The following is a 13,785-nucleotide window of genomic DNA, read 5'->3' on the forward strand; positions in this document are numbered from 1 at the left end:
GAAGGTTGGTCCCTCTGGTGTACTATGGTAGCTCAAAACAGTTACAACTGCTGATTGGTGAGTGGTCATCGGATGACATAAGTCAAACTGGGTCAGGTTTGGCTCAGTTGAAGTCCGTACTGAAGATGTGTAGAATCAGGTATAATAGAAGAGTTTTAAAAGTGAACCTGTTAAAACACTTTCCAATATCATAATCGATTTTCTTCTACTTTTGACTATTTCTTCAGCAGCTGAGCCAAAGATGAGTTCTGCTAAGGACTTGGCAGATTTCCTCTTGGAAACGAGAGAGTATCGAAAATAGAATTGTGTTCAAGCAAGTATAGAAGCAGCATGGTTTGTGGCGGGGTTTTGACTAAAATGTGGATTTGTGATTGGTCGTGGTGGTGGTGTATAGTGTAGCGAAATCCGATCTTGCCTGTACAGTTGAGAGGTGTGATGGTGAGGTTTGCTCAAACCCTTGCCATTCAGCTCAGTGATAAAGGTAAGATGGAGAGTACATGTACATGTAGTTGCTTGCCCGGTACTGTAGACCCCATTTCTGCATTAGAAACTGTGTTGGCAGCTGTGGTTATAGATTCCAGAGGTAAATTTACCTTTCATTTATGGAGTAATTTGAACTAAAATGTCTCCGAACATTATAAAACCTTTTTTTGGAGGAAAATTCGCTCCTTATTTTAAGCAATTCCAAACAATTATGATATCAGCATTATGAACTTAATCAAAATAGAATGCTTGTAGATATCATGGGGTTAACAGTACCTTTAGATCACTTCATTATCCTCTCCTATTAGCTGCAGAAAATCTGGGTGATTCGACCAAAAACAGATTGATTTATTGCACTGTCAGGCACCACAGTTTCCTTGCCTGATGTGCTGAGAAAGAATATTCAGACGAACCTCCCTGAACCTCTCTATTAGTATTAAGACACTAGTTCTGTTCCCAGATTGGTTCTTTCAATTCAAGCTGACCTCTCTAATCAGGACACCACTCTATTATGGAAAGCACTTGTATTAGTCCCGAGGGTGTCCTTAATAGAGAGGTTCTACTGTACATGATTTTATACTACACCTGTATAGCAACACGACTGCATCTTTGATCACTCTGCTCTAGTTTTGACACCGAGCTGCCTCATCTCACCGCTCACCAATGAATATGTATATACTGCCGCTTGCATTTGCTTTACACAATTCTGTCTTTTCTCTTCATCTTTGAAACTGTGTGCACGGTGTGTCAAAAAATGTTAAAGGCTAACACCGTTCGTTAAAAATTTGAAATGTATAGTTGACTCTGGAAACTTTCCATTGCGTAAATATGTACTTGAATATACATTTCCGTAAATATGTACTTGAATATACATTTGGTAGTGTGAATACCAATTTCAGCAAATTTGCATGCATGATACTTCCACTACAGCATTGTGTATAAATGCATTTCTATTTTCCTGCCCCACCGGTAAATACGAATGGGGTTCCACTTTATGAAGTCATTGTAAAGAAACCGTTATTGGTTGGATATTTTGTTGACTTTTTATTTTCCGAGGGCTAAGATGCCGATTGATGGGTGTGTTAATGTACCGTAGTAAGTTCGTGCATCGCCTAAAACCAGTTAAAACATGTATTTCTTTCTGTGAAAAGTATTTTTACTGTTACATGTAAATGTATCTTTGTATTTTGTAAAAATCGTTTGTACTGCAATCCAAGAAGAAGTTCGCACTGTTCATGTTTTTTTGAGTGTGTTGGGATTAGATTGGGAGGAAATTTTAAGGAATTAAAGAATCTTTGTGGGAGCCTGTTCAGGGTAATATGCATGGTAAATATTTGTGTTCTTAAAATAGTAGTCCCTGTGGCTGACCATGGAAATATGGATAAGTATGGATAACTTATGCTGTTTAGTGTAAATGTCTTTTTACAAGTAAAAAAACCTTTTGTACTTCAAGTAAACAAATTTTGTATAGCTAGCTTATTACGTGACAGGTTTTATAATCCATCCATACTGATCCTGTTGTTACCTGCTACTGTGAAACTGCTTGTACTGTTTTCTATAAGTAAACTTTCCTTGATGTGCATATCTGATAGGAGACTACCATCCATTAAGTAGAGCCTACTATTGGTCAATTCTAACCATAAAACCTGAAATTAGCATTATGGGCCATATCAATCTTATTGTTTATGGTGCAATGCATGCCATTTATATGTAGTCTTCAAGTTTCAAAATTTGTACAGCAAGGGTGAAATGTAACTCAATAAGTCATGAGAAATGTTGGCTGTTGTGTTGTGACATTGTTGTGACGCTATGATGGCCTTTGATGGACCCGTCCCGTCTTCTGTGAAACCTTGAACACGTCTTCCTGTAACTCTGTCCTCTGTCCGAGTTGTTACCCTTGTTCAAAACCGGATGTGATCACCTCAAGACCTTGTATTATATAAAATGTTCATGTCATATCCGTAACTGTTTTAAATGTTTGTGTACAAACAACTATCTCAGGTAATATCAAATATCATTGAAACCAAATTCTATTTTCCAAAACTTCCAGAAAAACCAAGAAATGTTGAATGTTATTTTATTAAATGAGACTGATTCATTTTTGGCCTGGTTACCTATGTGTACTCTCAGGTATCTGTTGTGTCTATGCTGTACAAATATCAATGTCTATGTGTACAGTGGTAAAATGCACTGCGCATGCACTGTGAGGTATTTGTTGTGTCAAAAATACATGTGTCATTATATGCACAGTGGTGGATTTGGGGTGGGTGCTCCTGAGGCATGAGGGTTCACTCTATTGTAAAGGCAAAGATTTTTCTGGCCATCTCTCCATAACAAGCAAAGAACTACTTCTAATTTTAGCTCTCAGATGCCTGAACACACATTTGTGGCTGCCAAATTTCTCCATTTTTGCTTGGGGAGACCCCAGACCCTCCTCAATTCCGACATCCCATTTTTGCTCCTCTCAGGCTGGAGTGGTGCCCGCCCTTTCCCAGATTTTTCAATCCGCCACTGGTGTAACCAGACAATTTGGGAATTGATTTGATTAAGTATCTTTCATTCATTGTCATGAATGATCAGTGAGTCTATTCATCTATGATACATGTAGCTGTGATAAAATGGGCCAAGGTACTGTTTTTCCCAGCATTTAGATTCGAACTCCCACCAAAAGTTGTGTCTATCTACATCAACAATTATGAAATACACCCTGAGAAGTTGAGAGAACATGAGGGTAATTATCAAAAATATGTCAGCGAACCTTATATTTATATGTTTTTGGTAATAATAAAGTTAACATGCCAGTTGGGCCTCTTATATTGTGCCCCGTCGGTCATTGGTGACATTTTGACATTTGTCCCAAACCATAGGATCAGTGTACGTTTACATTTATATAAAAAAACATCATCAATATACCTTAATTCACATTGTTGTGTTCAAAAATAACCACAATTAATCCAGCCTGTAGTTCAAAAGATACAGTTTCTCGTAGTATTTTGATTAGAACTCCCCTCCGAAAGTTGTTGTAATCTACAGGGTGGCCCAGAATTATTTTCCTTTGGACAATAGAATTATATTGGGATTCCATTGTGTGAGGGATAATAATTCTGGACCACCCTGTACATTGATACTTATGCAATACACCCTGAGAAATTAAGGGTAATTATCAAATATATATAAGTGAGTCTTATATATTTTTGTAATATGACTAAAACACTGATAGGGTTACACTTTTATTTTCAGTCATTGGTGGTAATTTATCAGTTGTTCCCTGAACTTTGGGAAAAATGTGCATGTATATAAAAAACCTAATGTATGGGGCTGAGGACCTCCTTAATGATTTAGACAATATACAGGTTGTCCCGGAGTCCATTCCCATAAATTTCATGGGTTCCAAGCAAAATATAATTGGTCAATACCATTCATAAGTGGGTTACTTGCTGTAAATTAATCACTAAATCAGGTTGTTATCTTGTCAATAGCTATTTTTCTGCCTTGGCATCCACCAAAACAATTAGTTTATATCTTGGTTAAGTTTAATACCCAAGGATAATTAAAAGCAATGGTCAGTTTCCATATTTTCTGACACACACAGTATATTACTGTTGACACTGCTAAAAGTAGAGCAGAATGCTAATGTTGCCTTTGCTTATTCCTTTGACATGGGACTATTTTTATGTAACATTAAAGGTGCATATAGTCGTGTTAGTTTAATACAATGTAAATATAAAGATGAGGACCAATAAATGGATGACATTTCATTAAGAAGATTATCAGTTTGTCTTCTCCATCAGATAATCAGCTGGAAGAGGGTTAATCGACTGGTTGTGACTTAGTCCTTTAGAGGTTTATTTATGACTCTAAGCTTAGTTTGGTCGGTCCGACCGTGGGTGGTATATGCCCTTTCAAGTTTTTGGCAAAACGCCCATAACAAGACGCACAGTATGAAATTGGCTTAGGCGACAGTGGCGCTATCTCGCGGCAGAAAAATGAACAAATCTGCGTCAAAAACTCAGTTTTACTTCCTACCGCTAGATAGTACCACTGTCGCTTAAATTGGCTTAGGCAACAGAAACGCCGACTCGCGGCAGAAAATTTAACTGAAATCTTCGTCCAAAACTCTCAGTTCCACTTTCTACCGCTAGATGACACTACTATCGCCTAAGTCCCTTTCCAAAGAAATGGAGCATGTTTTTAGGCCTTTTGCATGGATAGATTTTTTGTTCTTGCCAATGACACATAGGGTGGGGCCCTTAAAGCTGTATTTGCGTGTACTACTCTTGCAAATAGCCTCGACAGATCTAGCATGGCCAGGCCATAATCACTGGTTGTGACGTTGTCCCCGTGGCATATACCACACCAGTTTATACTGAAATCTTCACGTCACACCCCAAAACAAATCCGAATCAGACTCATTAGTGTTCATTACAGATTGTGACATTGTCCCAGTCATGCCATCAGATCAGACAAAACTTTGAAGTGGTGAAATTCAAAGACACCTATGCATGAACAATACAGCGACCACATTTTCCAGGTAGGAGACACAACTCTCAAGGTGACATATCCGTAGATTCTTGAAATGCTATTTTTTTCAGAGCATTACTAGTTTATTCAGCATTTCTTCTGCTAATTTAGGTAGTTTCTTTTGCAGCTCTAATCTAACAATGTAACGCCATAAACACTAAAGCAAACAAAAAGACACTTGCATTGTTTACAATTTTATTCTTAACTGGAATTTACAACAATGACAGGTTGTAGGCCTAAATGGGCCTGCTCGTGGTAAAAGGAATCACGGAACTGACCAGAGTGATTATGATCTCCAGTCAAAGACCAACATCAGGGAGCATCAGGACTCCACCAGACTGTTCATTCTGCCCATGAGATGCGAGGTAAAACGATCAACACGAATTTATAAATGACATGAAAGAGTATACAGTTTGAGGTAAAGCCACATAACTATTAGATAATTGCCAAAGCAAGAAATGAATCTGCACATATTTACTGGTATGCAGATATGCCAGCAAGGCATCAAAATCTTCGTAAGCCCTTGATGAGCAACTAATTTATAAAATTACAAACAGGATTTATCTTGCAACAGAAAAGACCTGAACATTGCCACAATATTGCTTCAAAGCAAGAAATGAATCTGCACATATTTACTGGTATGCAGATATGCCAGCAAGGCATCAAAACCTTCGTAAGCCCTTAATGAGCAACTGATTTATAAGATTACAAACAGGATTTATCTTGCAACTGTACTGCTCCAAAGAAAAAGCCGAGCCTGCACATAACTACTGGTATGCAGATATGTCAGTGAGGCAGACAAGACCTGAACACTGCCACTGCTTCACAAGTGTAGCACTGATATTGCTTTAAAGCAAAACTCAAGTATGCATATAATCACTGGTATGCAGATTTGCCCGCGAGGCAGAAAAGACCTGAAGACAGCCACTGCTTTAGGAGTGTAGCAACGATATTGCTTCAAAGCAAAAATGATGTTTGCACATAATTACTGGTATGCAGATATGCCCGTTTGACAAAAAGACCCTGAACACTACCAAGCAACACTAATTTACAATTGACATGAAAGAGTATACAGTTTGAGGGAAAGCCACTTAACTATCAGGTATTTTAACCTCTGGACTGGTGACAATCGGACTGGCCCGAAACTCTCATTATCGACCATTCCTCAGTGGAAATGAATCCAACAAAAAATGGGGTCATTGTATACAGTGGTACTGTATTACCCCGATGAGAAGCACTTTACTGATGTCCCCCACTCTCAGCTAAGATATTTGTGCGCGTACCGGTTTGTCTACGGGCTGAAGTTGACGATGTACTCCTGACGGAGCCATTGGGTGCTTCGCCCGCTCATTGACCGAGGCATGGTGACCTGGAGACAGTGACCGGATTAGCACTAGCTGGTCGAAGGACACTTCACAGGGCGTCAATTCGCAACTTCTCATCATTTTTAAGGCACGACCCATTCACGTGGACCAAGTCTTACCCACAAACCTACTCCTTACGTAGCGTGGGGTACCAACCCACCGCAGATTCAGGAGTGTGCAATGGTTTATGAATATCCTACACCCAATTGTGCTGCCCATTCGCAATAGGTTTAACCACCGTCATGCGCCCCTGACATCGCCATCTCTCAGACGGTAACAGGAAATGGTGCAATCTGGCTGCAAATTTTTCCCAGAGGGGCGGGATAGTGATTATTTCAGACCGATCAGAGTGTCACAAGTTCAGAGCAAAATCACCCGACAGTTATATGGAGTTGCATCAAAATGCAGACTCTTCATTTCATTTGTAAATAGGCATCAATTATTTTTGTTACATTCAATGGACCCAGTCCTACAATCTCTGGAAGAGCCAAGTCTGCACATAATTACTGGTATGCAGATTTGCCCGGGAGGAAAAGACCTGAACATTGCCACAAAATATTGCTTCGAAGCAAGAAATGCAGTTGCACCAAAATGCAGACTCTTCATTTCATTTGTAAATCGGTCTTAATTATTTTATCACATTCAGTCGACCCAGTCCAACAGAGTCAAGGTTAAATGCGACTAACCCCATGGACTTTAATAACTGAAAACAACTTCATGTAGGTCACTATACTACCTAAGCTACAGTGGCTGCAATACCAAGACGTTGGCTCCTCGCTTGAGAAGGTCACCTTCAATTTACGTATAACTTCTAAACCTTTAGGCCTACAAAGTCATTCTTTGCTGAAAAAGTAAATCTTGAGGTATTTTCGGCGCCACTCAGTTCTTCGTTATATTCTCAGTGTTCACAATGTCCTGCATGTTCTGTATAACTGGTGAACCAAAGCTGAAATAATGATAAGGACTGAACGTGAGTAAAGGAAAAAGATGTTCAGCACAGTTTTCTGTCAAGTGATTTCAATGATCTCCTCCTTTCCATTTATAACCGTAGTGTTTCCTTGGGCTATGTTTAACCCAGGCACGCTGCAAGGCCAAATGGTCTACACGCAATTGATGACTGAGGCGCTCTCGATCACGGACAGGGACTTTGATCCCAAATGGCCGGTCGTTTCAAATACGCTCTACTATTCATTCTTAAACTTTCAATTAACGACAGCCATTAAAAGATGACAATAAAATGATTGTGGACATTGCAATACGACAGAATGATATCATCAAATATTTAGGTCCTTGGCTAGGACAGGAAATGTTGTCGCACCATTGTTGAACTCCACTGCTTTCCATTTTTCCCAGCAAAGAAACTGTGGATTCCCTTGATCATGAACAAACCAAAGATGATAGATGTCTTTTCCAGTCAGAATGGAAGGGGCCCTATCGTGTTCAAGACATTTGAACTTAGTTGATGTGATCCTTGTCCATAACCCAGCTTGTTTACGAGAGATGTCACGGCGATCTACCAGCTTCAATTACCAGTGGTTTTCCCGTTGAGGTGCTGAAAATAAGAAAATAATTCTTTTGATTTTAATGACTTCTTCTACAAAGACAAGAGTTTTTAGAAACAGCTCCATGAAAGGCCTCTGGCTTACTAAGAGGGGGTTGTCAAATGCACAAGGACATTGTACAGTGATTGCAGTTCACTCTGCAACCTTATCCGCCAGGAACTTGCCAGCACTACTGACTAACAGCTATTTAGAATGTAAACATTTCTATTAAAGGAACACAACAGGACAGCACTTGACCAGTGTTATGACTTAAATCTGTTATAAACCTTTTGACTTATCATTCTCATCATTCTGGACATACACTGTACTTGCTTTCTGATAAGTTATCCGGCAGGCAGGCTACTGTACATCTATCCTGCACAGATTCACATTGCACACCAACCTTTTATTCTAAGATTGCTTGTCCTTGCAACGACATTGTAGATTCCTTCATCATTTTCTCTAGTCAGATGATTACAGTGAAATCTTGTTAGAGGTGTTGGAGTTGCAACCCTTAGCATGTGGACTGATATTGGCTTACCACCAGGAGGACGATGGTGCAGCTGCTTTTCTCTTTTCCAGTCTGTGCCATCTCATGGAGGAGCTGGAAAGGACCAGTTTTCATTAATAAAATTTTGTAAACAAAATAAACAATGATGCGGAACAGTCACGTTTGCTCAGACTCTGTGAATAGTTGGCAGTAACTTGTTACATACATTTAGCAAGATAAAATGTTGAGAATTGTCTGCGTTGTTGTCCAGTTTCTTATGCCTTGTTTAGGCCAACCTACCTTCAGTCCACAGAGGGAACTCCTGCTGTTATTCATCACAAGATGCCTTGGATGGTGTATTAATGCGATGAAATACTAAATAACATCTTCAGATAATCAGTTGAGTCCGCTGTCTGAGGCGATTTGATGTTGAGCAGATTTTTGTTCATTATTTGGGCAGGAATCAAGATTTAACCTATGGACATGAATTTGAAGCTGTATGGTACTTCAAACTTCTCTTGCCTGAATGAAGGGCAAGAAATGTCAATGCTTTTGACAGCTTTTCGACTTGTTGACGGAATATGAAGAACAATTTTCTTACCCGAAATATTTGCTCCTTCAAAAGTCAACTGAATCCCTCTTCAGGATACACACACAGACCTTTATGTAATGGACACATGTCTCTCCATGTATGTTGTATCTCTCCATCTCATCTTCCTTGAAACTATGCAGGCCGAAAAATATCTCAAACTACTAGAATGCCTGAATTTGTAACTCCTCACGCTTTTCACTGCAAGGTCAGTTCTGTTCTTTGTGGCACTGGCAACATGCCTGGAAAGAATATCTTTCTTGGTGCGTCCCCAGCCTTCCTTCACATCAGGTGTTCCAGATGCGAGTGCATCCTAGTTAACAATAGTTTTTCCAGACCTCTGTGACATCCCTGTCCTTCAATCTTAAAACTAGGCCCCTACGCTGAAACAGAAGGCCAAAACCATTAGAACGATCATAAATTTTTAAGGCTATTACACGTGAAAGTGTTTGTCACTTAGTCATCCTGCTGGCATTCATCCTTTCATTATCATCATAGCAGAGGTAGATATGTAGCTAGGTATCCTGTCACTGGCTTATTTTGCTGTTGCCAAGTTTGTACAGTCGGTCTGTAAATCCAATATGGTGCCAACTTTGTGTTATCCTTGGCTCGACATCAAATTTTTGTTCCCGTGTTGTCAATTAAGCTGTCACTGTCACATGTCCAATGACTGGCATTACTGTTTCTCAGACAACAGGCAAGTAATAAGTCACACCATTTTGACAGTTAATGTCAGTCAATACTTAGCCATGCCAAACCAAACCGCTTTGTCTTTTTCAACAGTGATATAGCATCGGTCTGTCTTGGACAACCTCAGTGACAGCCACGCCCCTGATCTTGAAACAGGCTGAAAAAGCATCTAGAATTATCATGCAAGTATTTGTAGGCCATAACTGAACGAAAGACTCCTTGATATCATGCTGAAGCGTACATCTTCTCAATATCTAATCGAGGTAGCATAGCTCGCCCAGCTACTTAGGCATTTTGTGAAGACTTCAGTTTCTAGTTTCTTCCCCCTTGTCCTTGTCATTCATTGGCCTATTTAAATACTGAGGTAAAGTTGACAAATTGTCAACACATTGTAACATTGTCATCATCTGATTAACACTGCTGGCCACCACACAATAAGGCCTGGGCTTGATCCAAGGGAGATTCTTCGGCACACCTCTCAAGCCAGCATTGCCAGCTTCGTTCTTCCGCTCGGGTCATTTGCATCAAGTCTGCAAACACTGCTCCCAAGACAGCCATACCCTTGCATAAGTCTGCTGTCAGAATAGTGGTAAATGTATCTACTGTCCTCACTCTGTCATTCTTACATCTCCTTTTGGCACTGTCCTTGGTTACCACGCCATCTCTTGTCCCAATCTTGCGGCTCCTGCTCCGTAACGTCATGATGCGTCCCTCTGGTCAACTATAATACATGGACCGGATCATGGTCTACAGCGCGGCCTGGAAAAGTAGTACAGTTCTCATTATATAAAACTTGGCTGAATTTCGTGACATTATGAGAACACAATGAGATTAAGTGTCAGCTATTATTCAGAAACTATTTTTTGTCATTTTCGACAGCTAACAGACCCAGACTGTGACGACATAAATTCCCTCTAGTTTGTGACCTTCTTCCATGGTTTATGGTCAACTAGAACCTTACCTACCAAGATTGGGACAGGTAAAGACCTAAATTCTCTCAAGGTTGTGACTCCCGAAACATCTTACTGGTACATGGTTATGCTTGGAGAACCTTGATTGAAGAAAGTCTTTTGAATCGGGGGAGCAGCATCCCTGCAGGACTGCCCCTGAGCAGTTACTACGGGGTCCCAAGAACCACATGGGAAAGGAGAAAAATTGGTATTTTTTGCAGTCAGCAAAAGACCAAAAGAAATGAAGATGCATTGTGACCTTATGTTCCACAATGGATGAGGAGCATTGTCTTTCCATAAACTTGGGTGAAGACATTCATGACATATCGTTCACAAAGTTCACCGAGTTGTCAATGAAAACCTTTGCAATACCATACCGGATATGCTTGGCTCCATTTTCTCCCCCAAAAGTTGTACATGTGTTCGCAGCTTGCCCGCACCATCCTGGCCAGTCGCTGTCGTTAGCTCTGTTGCTTGTTTGTCTTCAATGTTGATCCTGCAGAAGATAACAAGGAAATATTGTACAGCCCCTACCCCGGGCCAATTTCTTGAATGACTTTTGGTCATGACACATGGGGTAATAGGCTTTAGGGAGGAAGTATAGAGAGGGAGAAGCACCGTTCAGTGAGAACACCCAATATTTCGTGGACTTAGGCAAAATCTGGTGTTTGGAATGAAGAGAACAGCAAAATAAACCCTAATAACAAATATTCAACCCAGAGGGTAAATATTCAATTTATGGCGAGAAATGGGAGTTGCCCGTTTCCATGGAAACATTAATTGCACCAATTTAGGGGAGATAGAAGCAACATCTGTTAAGTGAAATATAAAGAGCACCCAAAAAAACATGGAGACCATTTTCTAGCTCAATAGCACTGTTAATAAGGAAGATATTAGAAAGTGAACCTGAAATTATGTCTAATTGCCCTTCTCAATTCTGAATATTGTCCTTACATTTCTCGTGACAAAAGACTGCAAAAATCATAAAACATAAATTGCAATATCTTTCTTATTAATTGGAGAAAAATTTTAAAAGACCTGTATTGCTCATTCATAGCTCTTTCCAGTGCATGTAACACATTTTACATTAAAGAAACTGGAAAGGTTCAGGTATGTACCCAAATTTGTTTCAAAAGGTCCACAATTTGGAGAAAACCCTTTGCAATGACTAACTTTTGGTCACCACACATTACAATAAAAGAGCTCAGAAACTGCAGGAGGGACTCAGGGAGGGAGGGGCAAGAACATATGTTCCTCAATCCTCAGTTTGAAAATCAGCCCAAGTCTCCAAGAATTAATGAAAACCCCATTTTTGGTGACCAGGGCCTGGTCCTTGAGGGGAGACAATTTGCCTAGCTTTTGCTTCTGGACCCTGTTCCAGCGGAAATCAAATGTCACACCTTCATGCATGCAAATTCAAATTCAAATCTTTTATCAACGCCCACTAGGGGCCAATGGCAACATACAATAATTACAAAATATACAATTAAAATTACAAAGCAGGTAATCAAAGGTTATATGAAATATACATTGTTAAAAACGCCCTATGTAAAATTACAAAGTTAGTTAGATTACACATAGTTAAAATCAGCACTAAGGGCTTACTTGTTTATAAATCATGATCATATGGAGATGCGTAGTTTAAAAAATAATAATTCAGATGATAACTTCAGCAGAGCATGGTGAAAGTTGTTTAAGAATTTTTGTGGACAGATCAAATTCTTTTTGTGGACAGGTCACTGTGTGCATGTCCTTCATGAACACAGCGAACACGTGGTTCGCTGTGCATCGTTCAGTGCATCGCTGTGCATTCAAAATGGCCGCCGAAACATTGTCTTCAGTTATGCACTGGACTGGTCAGTTTCAACATAATTTTCGCTAACAAAAATGGTGAATATCTCTACGCACTAAAGTTTATCAGACGCAGAATTACATACAGAACACGAATATCTGGCTTAGGCACTATGGCGAATATCATGAAACACTAAATCGACACGCTAAAATCGATGGGTTTTTTCTGAAGCGCGCAGACCACGTGTGCTTTGCTGCAACGCTGCGCGCTGCCTTCACCACTTTTGCCGATCAGTAAAAAAGGCCCTATTATTGCACCGATAACACAAGAAACCCAACAAAATATCGGAATATGGATGAGCCATGTTACTTTATCAATGAACTTACCATCCAAAATATGTCTTTATTCGCGAAATAAAGGAAAAATCGACAATTTAACGGAGAAGTCTTGAAAGACGCTGCGCCGGTGGATCTTCCTCGTGGGCAGACGATCGCGTGAAGACAGGATGACGTAATTTTCGAATAATTTCTTCATCTAAAAAAATAATACTTGACACTACATGTAGATCAAATTTCTTTTCCTGATAGTTTCATCAGTTTGTCTCCCTAACTTTTCAAAATTCAGAAAATTCAGAAATATCTTTGATTTTGAAACAACTGTCACCGGGACGAAAGTTGGTTGTGACAATGTCTTTGATGACAGGCCTGGATCCCAGTCCATAACTTTGACTGGCGCTAGTTCAAAGTCCTTTCCGAACCCGAACCAGTAACCTGAGCTGCCTGTGGTTACTTTCTCTCAAATAACTCAAGGGATCTGATAATATAACAAACTGGAAGAGTATTAGTAAGACTTGCTGTGACATTGTCCTCAAGGGCTGTTGGGGATTGACTGGAAACCAAGTTGTATGGCAAATCCTGGACTGCCTGTGGTTACTCCCAAATCACTCCAGATATCTGATAACCAACAGGAAGAGTGTTAGTAAGACTGGCTGTGACAATTGTCCTCAAGGGCTGTTGGTGACGGTGAGACCAGTTGATCTGATAACCAACTGGAAGAGTGTTAGTAAGACTGGCTGTGACATTGTCCTCAATGGCTGTTGGTGACGGTGAGACCAGTTGAATAACAAATCCTCGAGTCACTGTTGAGATATGATAACCAGGTGGAAGAGAGCAAAGAAGATCGGTTGTGATGTAGCAAAACCTGGGCTGCCTGTGGTTACTTGAAAGTCACACTGGAGATCTGATAACCAGCTGAAAGAGTGTTCATACAACCAGTTGTGGCATTGTCCTCGGGGGTTGTCGAAGCCCAGTTGGAGAGCGAATCGGTTCCACCAAAAAAGCAACTGGATACAGCACTCTTTACTGA

General features: G+C 40.1%; 1 protein-coding gene and 1 long non-coding RNA gene across 10 annotated transcripts in view; one reads left to right on the top strand and one right to left on the bottom strand.

Annotated features, from left to right (window-relative positions):
* Nucleotides 1-4,248, top strand: part of LOC135493979 (protein diaphanous homolog 2-like) — a 30,834-nt gene extending 26,586 nt beyond the window's left edge. For 4 of the 6 annotated variants that reach the window (XM_064781692.1, XM_064781688.1, XM_064781690.1 and 1 more), the window contains one exon: nt 228-4,248. Coding sequence is in view for 4 of the 6 variants with exons in the window: in XM_064781688.1 (XP_064637758.1) it covers nt 228-301 (74 nt within the window). In the remaining 2 variants the exon portion in view is untranslated. The remainder of the gene's footprint in view (nt 1-227) is intronic. The other 2 variants (XM_064781693.1, XM_064781689.1) reach the window with 1 other exon arrangement.
* Nucleotides 4,249-5,217: 969 nt separating this feature from the next.
* On the bottom strand, nt 5,218-12,896 carry LOC135493984 (uncharacterized). 4 transcript variants are annotated; one of them, XR_010448332.1, is made up of 6 exons: nt 12,807-12,896; nt 11,006-11,124; nt 10,305-10,437; nt 9,001-9,835; nt 8,313-8,513; nt 5,218-7,920 (listed from the first exon to the last, which is right to left on the bottom strand). It is a non-coding gene; the product is annotated as an uncharacterized LOC135493984 (long non-coding RNA). The 4 variants fall into 4 exon arrangements; XR_010448331.1 differs by having other exon boundaries at nt 10,291-10,437; XR_010448333.1 differs by having other exon boundaries at nt 5,218-7,314; nt 7,687-7,920; nt 9,001-10,437.
* Nucleotides 12,897-13,785: the final 889 nt, after the last annotated feature.

The sequence above is a fragment of the Lineus longissimus genome, chromosome 9 (genome assembly GCF_910592395.1).
Source record: "Lineus longissimus chromosome 9, tnLinLong1.2, whole genome shotgun sequence".
Lineage (NCBI taxonomy): Eukaryota > Metazoa > Nemertea > Pilidiophora > Heteronemertea > Lineidae > Lineus > Lineus longissimus.